Raw genomic sequence first — 18034 nt, forward strand, 5'->3', positions numbered from 1 at the left:
ATATGTAAATCGTATGCATTTATTTGCAATTATCCATTACTAATCAACTCTCTCATCTTTGGCCTTTTTTTTTAGATACTGAAAATATTAGATTCGTGTTTGCAGCTGTTAAGGATACGATTCTCCAATCAAATCTGAAGGAATATAATCTGGTCTGAAGTGCATTCAGATGGACGGACAATTTTTGTGATTTTATTATATTCATGATTCCTTTTTCGCATAAAAATATAAGTAAAAATATGAAAACAAAAAATACACATATAACGCTAAATTAATACAAAATACAAAAAGAAAAATAAAAATAAACAGAAAGTTAGACAAACAAAATAGCGCGACTGGGCGATGAGTATAAAAATTAAACTAACGATTATTTAAAAGGAAATTTTATAACGCAAAATAAAAATTTAGAAAATAACAATAATAATAATTAAAAAATTTCAAAATGTGTATAATGAAAAACTAGATAAAAAACAACAGTAATAACATCCCCCCCAAAAAAAAAGTAGAAATAAATGAAATGAGAAGGCAATCAGGCACAACCCAGTGTAAAAAGAGCATTACCGAAAACATGCGTCCGGCGTGTATGTTGAGGACAAATTTGCGCCTACCAGGAACTTTTGGGAAATTTAGGTGAAAATATTGGGAATTTGGCTTGGAACCAGCACAGAGAGTCTCATAGAATGCCAACGGCAAGTTCGTTTCGCAAGCACAAATACATTCATTCACATACATACTTACATACTTATCGAGCCAAAAGGAAGAATACTATCTACTACATATATGTAAGAAGGGAGGCAAATTAAAAATGAATGAGGAAAAGTTTATAATATGCATTATAAATAATTACGAATATATACATACTACATGCATACATACATACACTATTTGTACATGTTTTGATGAAGTGAACCACTAGATGTAAACTAAAATACAATTAAAAAAAAATTAAAGAAAATAAATGCTAATTCAAAAGAAATGTATGTATAGAAGAAAAAGGTTCCACCAAATCATTTCAAAAATAAACAAAAAAACAGCTAGCACAACAACAACTTCAAAATTCAAACGCCGCTCCTAAAATGGCTGTTGGCACTACTGGCGAGCGATAAATTGACTACACGAAAAGTCTGAATCAGAAGAGCGGCAGCAAATCTACATAGAGATTTTTGTATTGTTGTTGTTGTGACAGTTTTAAATGAGCATGAAATTGGCGACGACACTTCAAAAGTGCATAAAATGCACGCAATGATAAAACTATGTATTGTAATTCGAACTTTTGCGTGTGTGAAATATACGCGAATTTTTATGTAGTAAAAAGGTAATTTGAACAAAAAATAATAAAATAAATAAATTACTTTCAAATAAATTACATAGCTTAAAATAAAAACAAAACTAAACAACACGACGCCATATAAAACAACAACTACTACTACACACGCACACACATAAACAACGTGGGCACGAACACGAAGTGAAAACTGTAAGGAAATATACATATGCATACATTATATATGTAAACTGCAAAACACTGCAGATTAGGTAAACTACGAAAAAAAAAAAAATCAAAAACACGACTATATTAAAAACAATTAAACGCACATTCATACGTACATACATAGATTCATATGTACATGTGTTGATACCAGTTGTGCAGCTATGCAGTTGCAGGAGGTATGAATGTTGTTAATGGCATACCAGATTACATGCACACACACACACACACACACACACACACACATGTAAACATTAAGCTACAATAAGAAGTAAATTTTAGTTTTGTTTTTGTATAACATGATGATGGCCATTAGAAGAATTGTAAATTTGACGAACTTTGACGTTAAAAATGCGTTTTAACTTCAGCGTTTAAAACATTTTGCAAGCTCTGTGTTTACACATTTATTGTTCTATTATTACATACTTATTACTATTATTTGTATTATGATTTCGATTAGTTAACCATTTTTTGTTGTTCTTGTTTTCGTTTTATTAATATGATGATTTTATGTAAATTTGGTAATACATAATAATAATAATAACTTTGATATAATAATAAACAACTTAAATTAATATAATACAAATAATTTATATGCGCTCATAAGAAAAGAAATATTTATATTATGAACCAATAAAGGATGAAAACATAAAAACTGTGGAAAACGAATTAAAAAATACTGATTTACATATTATAACTTTACTCTTTATACTCTCATTCAGTTCAGGCAGTTAGCTCTCAATTTTCGTACTGAAAATCTATAGTTAACTTCCGAATGTTGTGAGTAACTAACTCTCTTCTGTGAAAACGGCACTAGCATGTGTGGAAAAAAAAATGTTTAACGCGAGTAGTAAGCGGATACAAAAATATGGTGGGGCAAAAACTTTTTGCGATAACTTGCAAGTGCATGAGCTGGTGTTGAGGATGATTTTTAATGAGCTCGAACAATGTACGAGCACAATTTTACGATACAAAATGAGCTCAACGCAATATTGCCGCGCATCACCGTATTACATGTCGCTAGCATAGAGTGCAAACAGGAGGAAAAAAACTTCTTATAGCCTTTTTCATCAAGTATTTCGCAAATTTTTGAATACAAAATTTTGCGTGTTTAAGGCAAAGCGAAACTCCATACGAATAGAAAGGAATCGATCTTTATTAAAAGTTTTCATATGGTTTTGATTTTGTCGGATTTTCAGTGCGTCTTTTGGACTTAGCAAATTTCATTTTTAATATTTCTTGCTTCCTATATCAAAATATGAGTTGTCATAAAAAGTTTACTTAGCAACTTTTCGCTCTAAGCTAGCGATTTGTACATATTTACATTATTCTCTTCGAGCGCTGACCGAGTGCTTCAAACAAAATGCAAGTTTTCTGCTACCCACTGAGTTCAAGGTAAGGCATCTTTTGTTTTTTGCCTGACTACATTAATTTGTGTGATCTCTTTGAAGTGCTTACAAATAGCACAGATACATACAACATTATACATACACATGTATACATACTGGATACCTTTAAGAAACTGTGGAGTTTTAGTTCAGTCGAATGCAGTATAGTCGAGTTTTTCGCTTTCGAGTTTTTTTAAGAATTTGTTTTTTTTTATCAAAATAATAAAAAAAAATAACAAATCTGGCTACTCATTTAAACTGGTAAACCATCTATCAAAACGTTGTATTGGAAATCGTTTGCACAAATTGCGATAAATTCGTGTGTAAACAAATGCGGTAAACTCAAGCGAAGTGTAAATTATAAATCTAACTTATTTTTAGCGAAAATATTGACATTTATAAAAAAAAAATGTGAGAATTTATTTATAACAAGTAATTTTTAAGCAGAAAACATAACCGCCTCATTTCTCACACCTATAAAAATTTAGGAGTACCGTTAATTTCTTCATGATCCAATTATCGTATCTAAACCAAATCATTGTCACAATCGCTTTACGTGGTCCAAAGTTATGCGCTAACATACACAAAAAAAAAAAAATATATTCCGACGAATTGGTAACCTCCTCCTCCTTTCTTGAAGTCGGTTGAAAATTAAGAAATTTTTGAATTTTTTTCCCTCAACCCATTTAATTGGTAAATGATTTTAAATTCGTCTGCCATTAAGAAAAAATCCACTTATGTATGTGTGTGTGAGAGAAATCGTCGTTAGGAATATAAAAGAGCTTTAACTAAAAACGTTTTAATGGGTAATAGATCGAACTCAAAATGTAATAGCTTTTAAAAAGCTTAGTTTTTGAACCGTTGTAGTTGTAGAGTGATTAAAGAAAAAATCACAAGAAATCGCTTTTAAATAGTTTCTCTCTATTTTACTAAGCACTGGCATGGGTTTATTTACGCAAAATACTTACGTATATGCGCCAATTTTTTACGTTGCCGTCCAAAATAAAAAACAAAAAAAACTTACAAAATCCTTGAACGTTTTTCTATAAACTTTATGGCTTTCAGTATGAAATGGTTTTAAATACATTTAACATGGTTGTGTATCGGTGTATGTAGATATGTGTATATACCTACAAGCGCAAAGTTTTACATAGCAGCTGATATGCTTTGAAATATTGCTAATAGTCTGCGGTGTTAGTATACATATGTATATTTCCAAAGTATGTAAATAAAATATTCGAAATTTTTCTGACCAAACCACCAAACCTGATGAAAATCCTTTACTTACAACTTAATCCGTTAACTACTTTTTCAAGTAAACTTATACGGCTTTCCCACTAGGCATTGAAACTACAAAAAAAAAAAAAAATGGGTTGCGGGAACCGACAGAAGAGCTGGCAGCCATTTCGGTATACTTGCCTCGAAAAAAGTTTTCGAAATGAGCCGTTCTTTTAGTTAAGGAGCAAAATATCTTCAAAAATGTATGCAATTTTCGATTGCCACTGTCGTTCACATCGTGACCCCTCCCTAGTTCCATCTCGAAATAAAATATAAAATAAAAACTTTTAAGCTCGAACATAAAATGTTTTGAAATATTTTTAATGCGGGGAGCCGAAATTAGTGCACACGGGAATTTTTTTTAAACATTTGCAAGATTTTGTAGGTAAACTATATTTTTATTGTGTCATAAAAATATGGTCCATGCTTTAACCAAACTTTATACAGAGCTTAGAAAAAATTAACAAATTTTCATTAAAATTTCAACTTTTTATTCTGATTTTTTTTAGTATGCAGGTTGATAGCCCATTAAATTTTGTAGAATAAAGTGTAAGTTTTAAGAGGCTGCACAATCGGGTTGATTTTTAATATTTTTTTTTTCTGACGCCTTTTTGTACTGTTTTCCATGCAAGTATGAATTTCTTACGGTAAAGAATTCGCAATTCCATTTGCAATGAAAATTAAAAAAATCAAAGCCAGTTTTTATAAATTGCACTTGTTATATGAAAAAACCGCAAAAGCTGCTAGCAAAAAAATAAAAAAATATTAAAAATCAACGCGATTTTGCAGTCGCTACAAACTTGCACTTTATTATATTAAAATTTAATGGGCCACCCAACTGCATACTCAGATTCTAAAAGGTTTAAATTTTAATGAAAATGTGTTAAATTTTTCTCAGCTCTGTATACAGTTTGAAGGTTTTTTATGAAAAAAAAACAAACAAAAAAAATTTACTTTCAAAACCTTGCAAATATGTATCAAAAATCACCGAATGTATGTATGTAGATACAAGAAACTTTTTGGATCTAAGCGCTAAAAACTTTGTACTTATTCACTTATGTGGCTGCCGCCGCAGCCGAGTGATTAAAGGTACTTCCACTCGGTAACTAATAAAAGTGTGAGCACTAAATAAATATTTTTTGTTTACTTATAAGTACATATTATTGAAAAACGGCCTATCTCAGAATTTGGTTGAAGAAGGCCCTATCCCAGCTGTCGATTCAAAAACGCCCTGTCTCAGCACATTTTCAATGTGTTTTTGTTTAAGATAGGGCGTTTTTGAACCGAATTCTGAGATTTGCGTTGCGATGGGCGTTTTTCAATAAAATTCAGAAATTCAGTCAAATTCTGGAGTAGGTCGATCTTTCACTCAGCCATCGATATCGTCACCGTGAAATGTAAAAAAAAGGTAGCAAACATCGTCACTGAAATGGAAAAAGTCGAGACTAATATATATATTTTTTTCATAAAACAATGTGGAGATTGCAATTCGATGAAATTCATCATATCAATAAAAAGTGAATTTTTTATTAGTTACGACATTTTGCATTTCAGGTGACGATATGTATGTACAGTAAATTTGACTTTTAAAAACTGCCAGGGTGTCGAGTATTTAATTCAACGAAATTTAGTCATAAATGAAGAGCATATGGCATATTTTTTTGGTAACACTTAAATTGCTTAGCGTGCCCCAGAATATAAGGAAAGTTTTTTTTTTTTGTGCGAAATTCGAAATGTTTACCCTCCTACTTTTGGCCCAAATAACGCATGTATATCGACTGCTGAGTGGAAGTTGGAAAACGCCCTATCTCAAAAAATTTTACAAGAACGCCCTATTTCAGAATTTTATTGAAAAACGCGCTATCTCAGAATTTGGTTGAAGAATGCCATATCTCAGAAATCGGTGTATTGAAAATGTGCTGATATAGGGCGTTTTTGAATCGGCAGCTGAGATAGAGCATTTTTGAAACGAATTCTGAAATAGGGCGTTCGTCAACCAAATTCTGAAATAGGGCATTCTTGAAAAGTTTTTGTGAGATAGGGCATTTTCGAACTGGCTGCCGAGATATAAGTCGTTGTTCCACTCAGCAGTCGATATGTGGATATGTATGCCTGATATATCGATGCGCCCTATTTCAGAATTAGTTTTTTAAACTAAAATTTTTTTTATTACTTTTCTAGATATGGGTTTTTGCATTTTTAATAAACTTATATTAAAGTCATAGATGGGCAGCAAAAATAAAGGTTTCTGTTAGTGAAATTTATTTTGCATTACTATGTAGTAAAATTTTACTGATTACACAAAATATTTACTGATAGCTAAAAATCAACCGAAATCACAATTGAAAACGTTTCAATAAAATACAGTACGCCAAAACACTCATAAGCACCTGTGGAACGGTTGTTTTCATTCGCTGTAGATTTTTAAATGTTTGTTTTATGAAAAACCCAGCGTATATAGAAGGTATGCTTAAAATAAATACATGATTAAAAAAAAATATATATATCGCTTTTTTTAATTTTTTCTTTAATCTACACCTTTTCCAACAGTATTTCAGAAAAACACAAATGAATTTCAGAAAAGCACAACTGTATTCTAAAAATATTTTTCTCAAATACATTTTTGCTTTTCTGAAACACATTGTGTTCTTCTGAAATACTGTTGGAAAAGGTGTAGTGGTTGTGCATTGACTTCTAATTACCAGTAAATATTTGGATTAGGCAGTAAAAATTTAACGATAATGAATTTTAAATTTTGACTGCAATTTTTTCAGTGTGTACTAATGCTTTATGATGCACTTAATATATAGTACAGTGAGCCTATGTATGACTAAACCACAACTACCTAAAAAAAATGTAGGTTCGTAACTTAAAACTCAAAGATTGTATGACCCCTTTTAAGAATCCCTCCGCAGAGAATTGAATGTCTTTGAGGTTTGGGTTTTTGCTTCTCCCGTAAAAAATTAAAATTTATGTTGGGGCCTTCTACATTTGAGGCCATGAGGGCCAGAGTAGACTAACTGATATTTCAAAAAAAAAAGTTGAGGCTCCCCTTAAAATACGTTACTAGAATCGAAACGGTACTAGCCCGAGGCTTTTTTTTGCTATTATTTTTTTATTGATCCGTCTTTCTCATATTACTTAAAAAAAAAATTTTTGGTAGATAGGCCCTCTGGCCCCGTGGCCTCATTTCATCAACGATATGGATGTATGTATGTATTTAATATGTTACATATGTGCATTCATATTTATTCATATACGATCAATCGCATTTAAAAAATCTTTAACAATCCCAAATGTCTACATATAACGTCTTCATACTAAATTGTAATAAAACGAGTTAATTAGTGATAAAATTTGTTCTCCCAAAAAAAAAAACCAAAAACAAATGAAATCGCTTTTTGAAAACTTTGGTTTCATCGGCGGCCCGAACCGAATAAATTTTCTTTGGATTTCAAAGAACGATTTCGCACCTGAAAAAAAAACAAAAGAAAGCTGCGTAGAACACACCATCATACATTTGTCCTCTGAACTAGTCTGTGTGTGTGAACTTTATGCAGTAGCTTTCAGTAGCTTTTACACTAATTAGCATAACACTCAAAGTGTTATTTAAATAAAATCACAAGGATATAAAGCTGGGCTTGGATTCCCATGATGGATTAGCCTCTGCTCTGCGGATCTCAAATCAAGCTACATGGCAAATAAAAAAATAAATCCATTCAACTGATAGAATGATTTTTATTTATTTGTTAAAATGGTTAATAAAAACAACGTACATTATTGTATTTTGTATTTTTATAAAAGAAAGCACATCAACCTATGATTTTTATATAGAAAAAAAAAACAAATAAAAAAATTTTGCATGAGAAATGCATTTTCTTACGTGGCCAATAAAAATTTTTACATTCCATAATCGTTCAAGAAACATTTTAAATGTAGAATTGGAATCAAGATTACTACATCGAGAGCAACAAACACCGTTGATTCGGCGCCAAAATCCTTTTTATAGAATGCACTTATAGAATCCAGTCCAATATATGGCTACCGTAGACATTATTGAACTGTCAGTATGTGCGATTGCGCTCGATAAAAGGGGAATAAGGTAATTAAAAAATCTTTTTTTTTTATTTGTTGCGAATTCGAACTATTAGATCAGAATAATCTTTGAATGAAATCATCGAAGTTCGAAAAAGAGTGCTCGTAAATTGAGGATAAATTGAAATAGTTGCCACGTGTGAAATATTATGTTGTGGGTTCAAAGGACAGCCTAATGCTTCCCAAATCCAATGAGAGCATCCAATTATTCTTGCTAATAAATAGGTCCGACATAAAAAGTTGACTTCACTTTCGCTGAACCAAAAATCATGCGGTAAAGGCAACAGTGTCACTATCACTTTCAAAATGGTTTTCAAATAAAACACTTTGATTTGTATACAGAATTCCATTTCCATTTTAGAGTTTTACATTTGATCTATCGAGCAGTGGACGATCGCTTCAGCAATGAGCCACTTTTGAAGCGTTTCGTTAGCTGCGCGAATAATAAACAATGGCGGCGACGTAGGAAAACTGCATTGAATCTCGTCGACAATAAGTTATTTATAACGGTAACTTATTTCGAAAATTAAATCTAATAAATAATTAAAACCAATGCTAAATTGATTTCATACATACTTAAGAAATAATATGCATAGATACACGCACACACAAAAACACCGATAATATTTATATAAATGTGTAATTACTTAAGGCAAATAATACGAGTTCCAAAATATGGAATGAAATGAAGCAAAACCGTAAGCAGGCCAATACTGATGAAGATTATTATTATAACTACATAATAATGAAAAATCGAAAAGCAAAAATCCACAAAATCAAAAACATATTTTTAGGGGATTCACAAGACGTAAAATCTTAAGCTTAAATTTTTTTTTTTATGTAAAATAACGGCTAAAATGATTTTAGCGGATTTCTAACTGCACCGAAATGTTTTTAATCTGATAAATATATATATACATATATATAATTAACCATTTTAGCCGTTAATTTGGGCTTAAGATTTTACGACGCTTAACACGTCTTGTGAATCCCCTACTAAATAATCAATAAACAATTGTAAGAACTCATCAATAAATCAAACAAAAAAAAAAACAAGAAATCAATCCATATAAACTCATTAAATTAGGCAATTGCAATATAAAACTGTATGAAATTGAAATTGTAAACCAAAGCTCCAAATCGAAATGTATCTACTTTAACGATAATTCAATAATAATTGACGTCGCGGCTATCTATCGCTTCGATTAGCTGTATTTGGTCCAAATCCAGAGATAGAAACTATTTATGTATGTACTTATACACGCGTGTATGATGTGTATACCACCGCCATTAAGAGATTGAACAGAACGCATATACATACATACATACACACATAGTATGTATTTAGAAAAAATTGTCAATGGCCTGAAGAAGAAGTTTCACGCACGGGGGCGATCGGCCGATGCTTTGAAGACCGCAAACACCGCCGTTTGCGCGAGTTAGTGATTCGCTCGGGTGATTGTTTGTAATTTCTAATAGTGGGAGTGGGCTTTTTATAAACACATATGTAAATGTGCATGCATACATATAAAAAAAAAAAAACATTAAACAAATTATGTAATAACCGTAAGACCACAATGCTTTACCAAAGTGATTTGTATGTATCTATAAAAAAAACAAAAAAATATCGTTTTCGTTTGTGTATTCATATGAATTTTTATTTGGAAATCTAATGCATAAAATTAAATTATCTAATTGCAAGAGCGAGCATACTAAAACTTAATTATTAATTATGTAAAATGCCCGACAAGTTTAAATTAAATTGAAAAACTAAATCGCAAAATTACCAATGACAAAAACTAAACTAAAGAAGGTAAATAGTTAATAGTTAAAGTCACTAGCAACTATGTATTATTTATCAATAATTATGTATGTATATTTTTTACCCTTGGGAATTGATAACTGATACACAACATAAAAAGGAGTAAATCTACATACATACATACATACATAAATCTAAAAATAAAAGGAAAGCTGTAGTATGTTTGTATTACAGAAAATTTGAATAAGTAAGAAAAATAAACGCAAATGGAGTAAGAAAGTTAAAAAAAAAACAAAATAAAAAAATATATTAGATAATTAAAGAAAATTATCTATGTACACTCAATATAATAAAACCAATATGAATAACATAAAAGTGTGGTGTTTTAATTGAAAATTAGTGTGTAGCCGAAATTTTTTGTACGCGGTAATCTCGAAAACTACTGAACGGATTTTGACGAGATTTTCTCTAATATACTCTGTATCGGCAGGAGAGTGACCTTTTTTACTTAGATTTCTAATAGGGTTGCCACCTGTCTAAAAAACTAAATAAAATATACAATATAAATAAAAGAGCTCGGCTTTTGGATGTTCAATAATGTAGATATTACTTTTTGAGTAGGGTTGCCACTTTTTAAAAATTATAAGATCTCCATTTGTTTGTAAAAACTGAGGTACCAAGTGAAAGGATATGATCTCTGCATGTGCAATAGGTTTTCATTTTTTGTTTGAGTGGGGTTGCCATCTATTTTTAAAATTATGTATGTATAATACGCGAGGGCATTTTTTGTTAATGACATTAGATATGCACAGTTCATTCGGTTTAAAAAAAAGTGCGGTGTCAAAGGAAAAGGCTTGACCTTCCGATTTGCAGTAGGGTTTTATTTTTCGAAGAGGGTTGCAACCTGTGCGAAAAATTAAAAAATGTGAGCTGAAAATGAAAGGCCTTGGTATTCAAATGCGCAATTATATAAACTTTTTTTTAGTACGCTTGCAACCTGTTTTATTGTCAATCGCATTTTATTTAATATTTACACATTCAGCGCGTGGCGAAGCCTCGCGTATACGAGGCCGGCTAGTACGTCTATACATATAGGAGTATTATATATATGTATGGTCGGAATAGACGAGATGGGGTTTGTATACAAAAGTAATGCAATGCAACAACACACAAAGTCGGCAGGTCGTATGTGTAATTCCAATGTCCCGTTACGTAACACTTGCATGACAAAATGTAAAAAAATGAAAAGACGTTACAAAACGCAGAAATGGATTTTGAAATGGGGTACTTGCAAAATTGCAAAACTCTGCGAATTGGGCAAGACTATTTGTATACATTTTTTTTGGTAATATTATGAATATTTAAGGTTAATGTTGCAAGTTTTTAAATTTATAAATCTTCTCTAGTTTTTGCTTAATCAGCTGAACTATCTGGCGTGGCGTTACCTGATGTTCTTCTTCATCTTCTTTATTGGCGCTGTAACCGCCTGAGCGATTTTGGCCAAATGCAAAACAGCACGCCAGTCATTTCTCTTCTGTGCCAACAAGTGATGCTAAGTCCTTCTCCACCTGGTAAAAAATAGGAAAGTTTTCCAAGAATTAAACGTACTAGGTTTTAGGGCTCACTGATCTCGAGTTTTTTATTACATTCACACTTTTTGAACTGTCATTTTCAGTTGAGTAACACATTATATTTGCTTAGCCAAATTAATGATTTATTGTTTTTGAAGGAACATATTTGAAATGAATTGATGATCAAATTATGAAATAATAATAGTACTTTACATATTTATGAATGGGGGATAGATGGGGCCGTGTTCTATATATTGAGCCCAAACAACTGGCCAGGCCTCCTAGTTTTTTTTTAAGTTTTTTTCTTTTACTTTATACGAATTTCGTAATTTCCAAAACTGCAGTTCTCATTTTTAAATAAAGTTATTCAGGTTTGAAAACTCAATAATTTATTTAAATGTCGGACGCTATATTGAATTTTCAAAACCTAGTTGGAAATTTGTAATGAGCGAACTTAAGAACCTCTATACACCAAATTTCATGAAAATTTAGTAATTTTTAAATTCTTAGGCGCCATATTGGATTCGCTATTTTGGATTTTTGATAATTGACTTGATAGATACATCTTATAATCTATATGGTTCTAAATATGTAGTATAAAATTTTCATCCACAGATACCACAGATTCCGCATAGTATTTCTAGCGGTGCAGGATACAATCATGCGCAGTTACGTCGGTAGCGTTGGCATCGATTAGTCTTCCCTCCACCACACAACACCCATACATAGCCTAATTTATTAAATTCATAAAATATAGTGTTTTGTAAGAAATCTATGTTAATATATTGTTTTATTGTATTATTTTCGCTTAACAAATATTTTTATATATATAATGTATAATAAAAAATCAGTACTATTTTATTGTTGGCAGAGAAAATGTGAACAACGCGCGATCTCATACATTTCGTAAAAACAAATTTTTGCACTCGTATCACAATGACTATATGCTTTAAATACAATAAATAAAATAGCAATGATTTTGCATTTAAAAAAAAAACAGAAACTTGTCAAAATATGCATATAATTGTTTCCTTCCTCTGCGGTCAAATGATTCTTAAGGCATATTTGTAACACTGGAAACAGTATCTAAAATTTTTTTATCGGTATTATTTGCTTTTTAAAAGCGTTCAACATGTATTTGGAATACAGTCTACTGGTTCACGATCCCAGCGATAACGTCAGCTTTCCCAAAAAAAAAAAAAACAAGAAACAGGGTCTAAAAATATACTAATCCGTTTCAGAATACATAGTGTAAAAGAAAGTTTACATGACAACAAAGTCGCTCAGATTCCTTTCCGGTTGAACCATATTAGCCGGCATTAGTTGAACAAGCTTATTAAAGAGAAAAGCACGCCGTCTGCGCAATTCTTGCAGTTTACCGTCGTGTGATCGCTTACTGCTACTCCGCCGGCCATGGCGAACAGCCAAATCGGAAACTGCTGACATTGAAGAAGACGTTGCAGTGCTATCACATGATTCCATTGATAAATCGTCTGTAGGATTGGTGACATCAGATTTATTTGAACAGTCTACGATACATTTTCTTTAAGTTACAGTACATTTACTTTCAAAATTGCGTACCTTCATCTGGCGGCTGTTTATCGCCGCTTTCGGCTGATTCAGTAGTCATGTCGGTTGCTAAGTTTTCCACCCGTATGCTGCTGTCCATTTTTAGGGCTTTTCCCAATGGTGGCGTTGCCAATGGGGATCGGCCAGCAGCAGCGCTGCTATCATCCGTACGAAAAAGCAAAGATGCTAGTTTGTGGAACTACAAAAACATTTGGATTTTACCAGCTTATTTAAAAATATGTGAATATGTATATTTTTTACATTGTTCACTTGTTCTGCATTCGAGTGATCAATAACTTCGGCGACATGATTGCGCAAATATTGCATTGCTTTAAGCTGATCGGTGCGTGCCATTTCTTCGTAGTGTAACTTGCGGACAAGGTAACGGCAATGCATTAATATTTCATTCCTTTTAGGTCTAAATCATATTTGAACTTATTATAATCGTAATTAAAAAAGTTGTGTAAATAATATACTTTTCCAACTCAAGTGTCCAAAAGTCATCCAGACGCATTTGGGGCCGCGCCGACTTGCCAGGATTCCCGCCAAAGAGGTAGTGCAACTACAAATTGAATATACGTACATACATATGATTTTATAAAAGGTTTCGGTTGATGTAATTCTAAAATATTATTCACCTTTGCGACATCGTCGTAAACCAGTTGATGTGCGTAGCGTGGACATGGTTCGAGCTTATCATTCTTAACAGTCGTATTTCCAGTTTCAGCATTATGGCGACAGTTATAAATACGGGACCATGTGTAACTTTTAAGCGAATATACCCAAAATGAATTCGAGGCGTCAATATGTTGGATATCACGACGATCTTTAAGTTTACTCAAACTGGAGAAGATATAAATTTCATCACGATCGCAATCGATTGTAGCCCGCAACGTGTAACCTGGCGACGGTTCATTTTTGGCGTCACCTCCACCGCTGCTGTGGCTACAAACGCTACTGCCACCAGCACCGCCACAGGTGTTATTGTCTTTATTAAGCACTGAAATGGCCTGAGTGTCTACATCATAAGTGATAAAGTCATCGATATCCTCTTTACCCCGCTGACCGCCGTAAATATACAGTTTGCGATTTTTCTATGCGTTAAAATATTACCAATTAATGAAGTTTTAATGGTGATAAAGTATAGTATATGCAAGCTCTTACCATATGAAAGACCATACAGTGGGTAATACGGGACTTTATAGAGAGTACATCTGCCTGTGCAGCACTTGGATGGTGACAATCGACGAGTATCTGAGTCCAAGTGTTGGTGGCAATGTGATACGAGAATAGACCCGAATATTCGGGTTCATTCGTTGTGGTATTTGAAACGCTGCGTGGTGTGAGAATTTTTCCACCAAATACATAAATTGTGCGCTTATCGCTATCAATGCACATTTGATGATCATAGACAAGGTGTGGTCCCCCTACGTGACTAGTATCGTCGCAGATTTGCAACCACGTTCGCGCTCGCGTATCATACAGGAAGAAGTCGCTCTATTATTAGAACACATTGAAGTTTTACTTAGGTTATATTGTACTGATAGTTAATTTAGCCTACTTTTATATAATCTGTTGTACGAATGGAGTTGTCCAAATAGCGGCCCAGCATAAAAATGTTTTCACTAACAGAATCAAAGACCATTTTATGGCATGAACGTGGAGTGGGTCCATTAAAAGGTTCAGTTTGTTCAAACAGCAATGTCCAGCTATTATTTGTTATATCGAAGACCCACAGATCGCTGAGGTCACGGTACCCGTCCCAACCACCATACAGATACACCAAACGTTTTTTAGTATCCACAACCAATTGATGGCCGCCACGATTGCCTTAAAAAATAAAATGATGAATTAAATTTATTTAAAAAGAATTTTACTAAGTATTCGCGTTTTACTGCATGTACCCGGTTGTGTGCTGCTTTCAGTGTGTTGCATACGCCAGGTGTGTATATAATCCTGGCGGTTTAGGTAGGCGTCCATTAGACCCTCATTCACACACTCAGTTATGAATTGTTCAGCCTTTTCAAAATCGCCACTCATGACCAGACACTTGTGCAGCTCGCTTATAAGCGTGTGTTCCAGTTGTACTTGTGTTTGTTCTTGAAGAGCCCTAAATGCGGCATCGTAGCCCTGTTGGCGAAAGTGTTTCAAGCACAATTTTACGATCTCTATCTCACGCAGCTGTAAAAAAAGAGCGAATTCCGTAAACATTAACAAGAACTCGAAGCGAGTCCCTACTCACCATATTGTAGTTTTTTAAACTCGCACTGGTATACATTGGATCATCTTGGCCATGCAATTCAATATACCAAATGCTAAAGTTGAATGTTGGTCCCCACGACAGTAACGGCACGATTTTCACAAACAAAATAGGAAGCTGTTCTGAACCGTCTTCGGTTTTGCATCGCAAGTTAAACACTTCTGGCACATTATCATTTTTAAGACCGCTAAAATAAGATTGCATATGTTTTAATTCAATAACTAGGTGACTAAGTGTATATTATATTTACCCTTCTAGGAGCAATACCAAGCGTTCCTCATCAAGACCACCAAAAATTCGAAACTTTTTGATATTGCAAACGTGAGACTTTTCAAACTTTCCAAATTTGATTTTTTTCACAATGGCAGGACGCTTTAGCTTCAGAGTAAGATATTGCGGCGGATTGTTGGTGTGCGCTGACCAACGTGAAGACTGATCACTTGGACAATCTACGAGTATATTTCTAACATATAAAAAGCATAATATGTGTACTTTATTCGACGCAATGAACTCACAAAAAATTATGTGTACATTATCACCGACAGCGTAGTTAGCAGTGATGCATCATGTATGTTTATATTTATTTATTTATTATTATTATTAGTTACAAAATATTAAATCTTATAACTAAACAAAGGAGCGCTAGCAACCAGGGCTTTCGGCTGTATGTTTATATACATGGAACGCAACATAGCAAAAAAGTAAAGGAAAAAGGGTTTTGTTTTACCAGCGTTCGCCCCTCGGCAGGCAAACCTCCGGGTGTACTGCTGCCATGAAAAACACCTTCTCATAAAAATACAATCACCGTTCGGAGTCGGCGTAAAACTGTATGTCCCTCCTCTTTGTGTGACAACATCAAGGCGCACGCCACAAATCGGGGGAGAAGCTATATTATTATTATTAAATCGAAAGCTTAATAATATCTAGTAGTAACATTTCCTGCGAGTACGTATGTACATATGTACCATAGGCATAGTACCAAATCTACATACATACATACAAAGCAAAACTTATGCTAAATTCTCTAAATTGTTGAACTGCTATTGTTTCATCTTTTGGCTTTTCTGCACGAAGGAATTGATCAAATTTGTACCGTAAACCATGGCGCAAACAGTAAAAATAAACACACTCAATAAATATCTATTATAGAGTACAATAAAGAAGCGCATAGCGGAACGCCAGAATTATGCAAATATGCTCCTCCGTTCCGATATTTCGGTTCCAAATTAAAAATAATTATATTTCTTGCATTTACTTTACTTACTCAGGGAAATAGTTGGTAGAAAAGCTGGAGTAACGGTGGATTTCATAGGATAGTTTCTCGACCTCAGCAAGGGGTGTGACTGACCCAAGTGTAACTTTGGAATCTTTAGATTCTAACGTTGATAATATATTGCCGCCAATAATATCATTGGCCCTCGATGGTATATTCTCCATTATAAATTATGTATTTCAATATATGTACGTATGTATATAATTGAGTTCGCTTCACGGTACGTCCGAGCAAAAGGCTGCAAAAAGTCCACTTCAACTAGATGCTTTTCCCGGCAGTTTTCAAGTTGCCTGGCCACTCTCTGAGCCGAGCTTTGCTTTGCGTTGTAGCTGATTTCGATGGTTTTATTTTTAAATTATTAACAAATTATGAACCTATAACGGTTTAATCTTACAAACAAACAATTAATCGTCCAATTTGCAATACAGCGGGTGGTCGGTCGCTTTATTTGACTTTTTGATTTTCTTTTCCCACATTCGTCGAACAAGTGATTTTTATTGTTAACAATGCCATATCGCATCAAATTAAAAGTGAAGAAATCTTTTATGGGCCAAATAGATCACACAGTAAGTCTGTGTATCGCGGGTACTTGCACCGAGCTATCGTGTATTTGGTCGATCTCATGTTTGCACAGACCGTCTCACATACAGTCTGTGAAAAAGCAAATAATTTTGATTTTAGTCGGCAATGCGCAGACCAAATGTGTTGTGTATGGTGAGATTTCGTCTTGATTAGTGTTCAGGGATAAAAATGGAGGCATTTCTCTTAGGGCAGATTTAATTATATCAAAATATAGATTTAACATATCTTTCATTCAGTTGGTGTGAATGTAAATTTTCATCCACGCACGTCTACACTCCATGAAAACTAATCAAGAATGATTAAAATTTCGCAATTGGTCTGCGTATCGCCAAAGAAGGTAAATCTATAAGAAGGGACAACTCGTTACTTTGAAAATAGGCCGCGACGATTATGACCGTATCTGAAACGTTTGCAACAGGAATTCGTCTCCGTTTTGATTCTGTCCGTGGCAGATTTTTGATTTTCGCCGTGAATGCAGAAAATGCAAGCAAAACAGAGAAAAGCGGCAAATGTGAATTTCGGTGACTATTTTGCGCAAGCAAAGAACGTAAATCTATAAGAAGAGACAACTCGCTGAAGTGTGGCGAGTGAATCTAGAAGGATTGCAAGAGGAATTCGCGTCCGTTTTGACATCAAGTTTTGTAAATGAATTCGCCGCGAATTCAAATGTTGAAGAAAGAGTAGTCGATGCTAGAAATAAAGAAATGAAATAACAAAAAAGATGGCCGCGACTCTTCGTTTATTTGCCATCGGCATTTAACATGCGC

General features: G+C 33.4%; 2 protein-coding genes across 4 annotated transcripts in view; both read right to left on the minus strand.

Annotated features, from left to right (window-relative positions):
- LOC118743437 (rhythmically expressed gene 5 protein-like) overlaps positions 1–18034 on the minus strand; it is a 243331-nt gene that overhangs the window by 161223 nt on the left and 64074 nt on the right. The gene's annotated exons all lie outside the window — the stretch shown is intronic.
- On the minus strand, positions 11597–17199 carry LOC118743433 (muskelin). Of its 3 annotated transcripts, XM_036476089.1 has the most exons (12): positions 17080–17198; positions 16677–17014; positions 15663–15875; positions 15395–15599; positions 15057–15333; positions 14714–14982; positions 14317–14649; positions 13791–14246; positions 13629–13714; positions 13414–13570; positions 13165–13351; positions 11599–13112 (listed from the first exon to the last, which is right to left on the minus strand). In XM_036476089.1, exons 2-12 carry the CDS (start codon positions 16847–16849, stop codon positions 12847–12849), a joined length of 2622 nt encoding a protein of 873 aa, XP_036331982.1. In that variant the 5' UTR covers positions 16850–17014; positions 17080–17198; the 3' UTR covers positions 11599–12846. The 3 variants fall into 3 exon arrangements, with proteins under 3 accessions (XP_036331984.1, XP_036331982.1, XP_036331981.1); XM_036476091.1 differs by having other exon boundaries at positions 11597–13112; positions 15057–15282; positions 16677–17199; XM_036476088.1 differs by having other exon boundaries at positions 16677–17198.

The sequence above is a fragment of the Rhagoletis pomonella genome, unplaced genomic scaffold (assembly GCF_013731165.1).
Source record: "Rhagoletis pomonella isolate Grant_MI unplaced genomic scaffold, Rhpom_1.0 Rhpom_scaffold_00007, whole genome shotgun sequence".
Lineage (NCBI taxonomy): Eukaryota > Metazoa > Arthropoda > Insecta > Diptera > Tephritidae > Rhagoletis > Rhagoletis pomonella.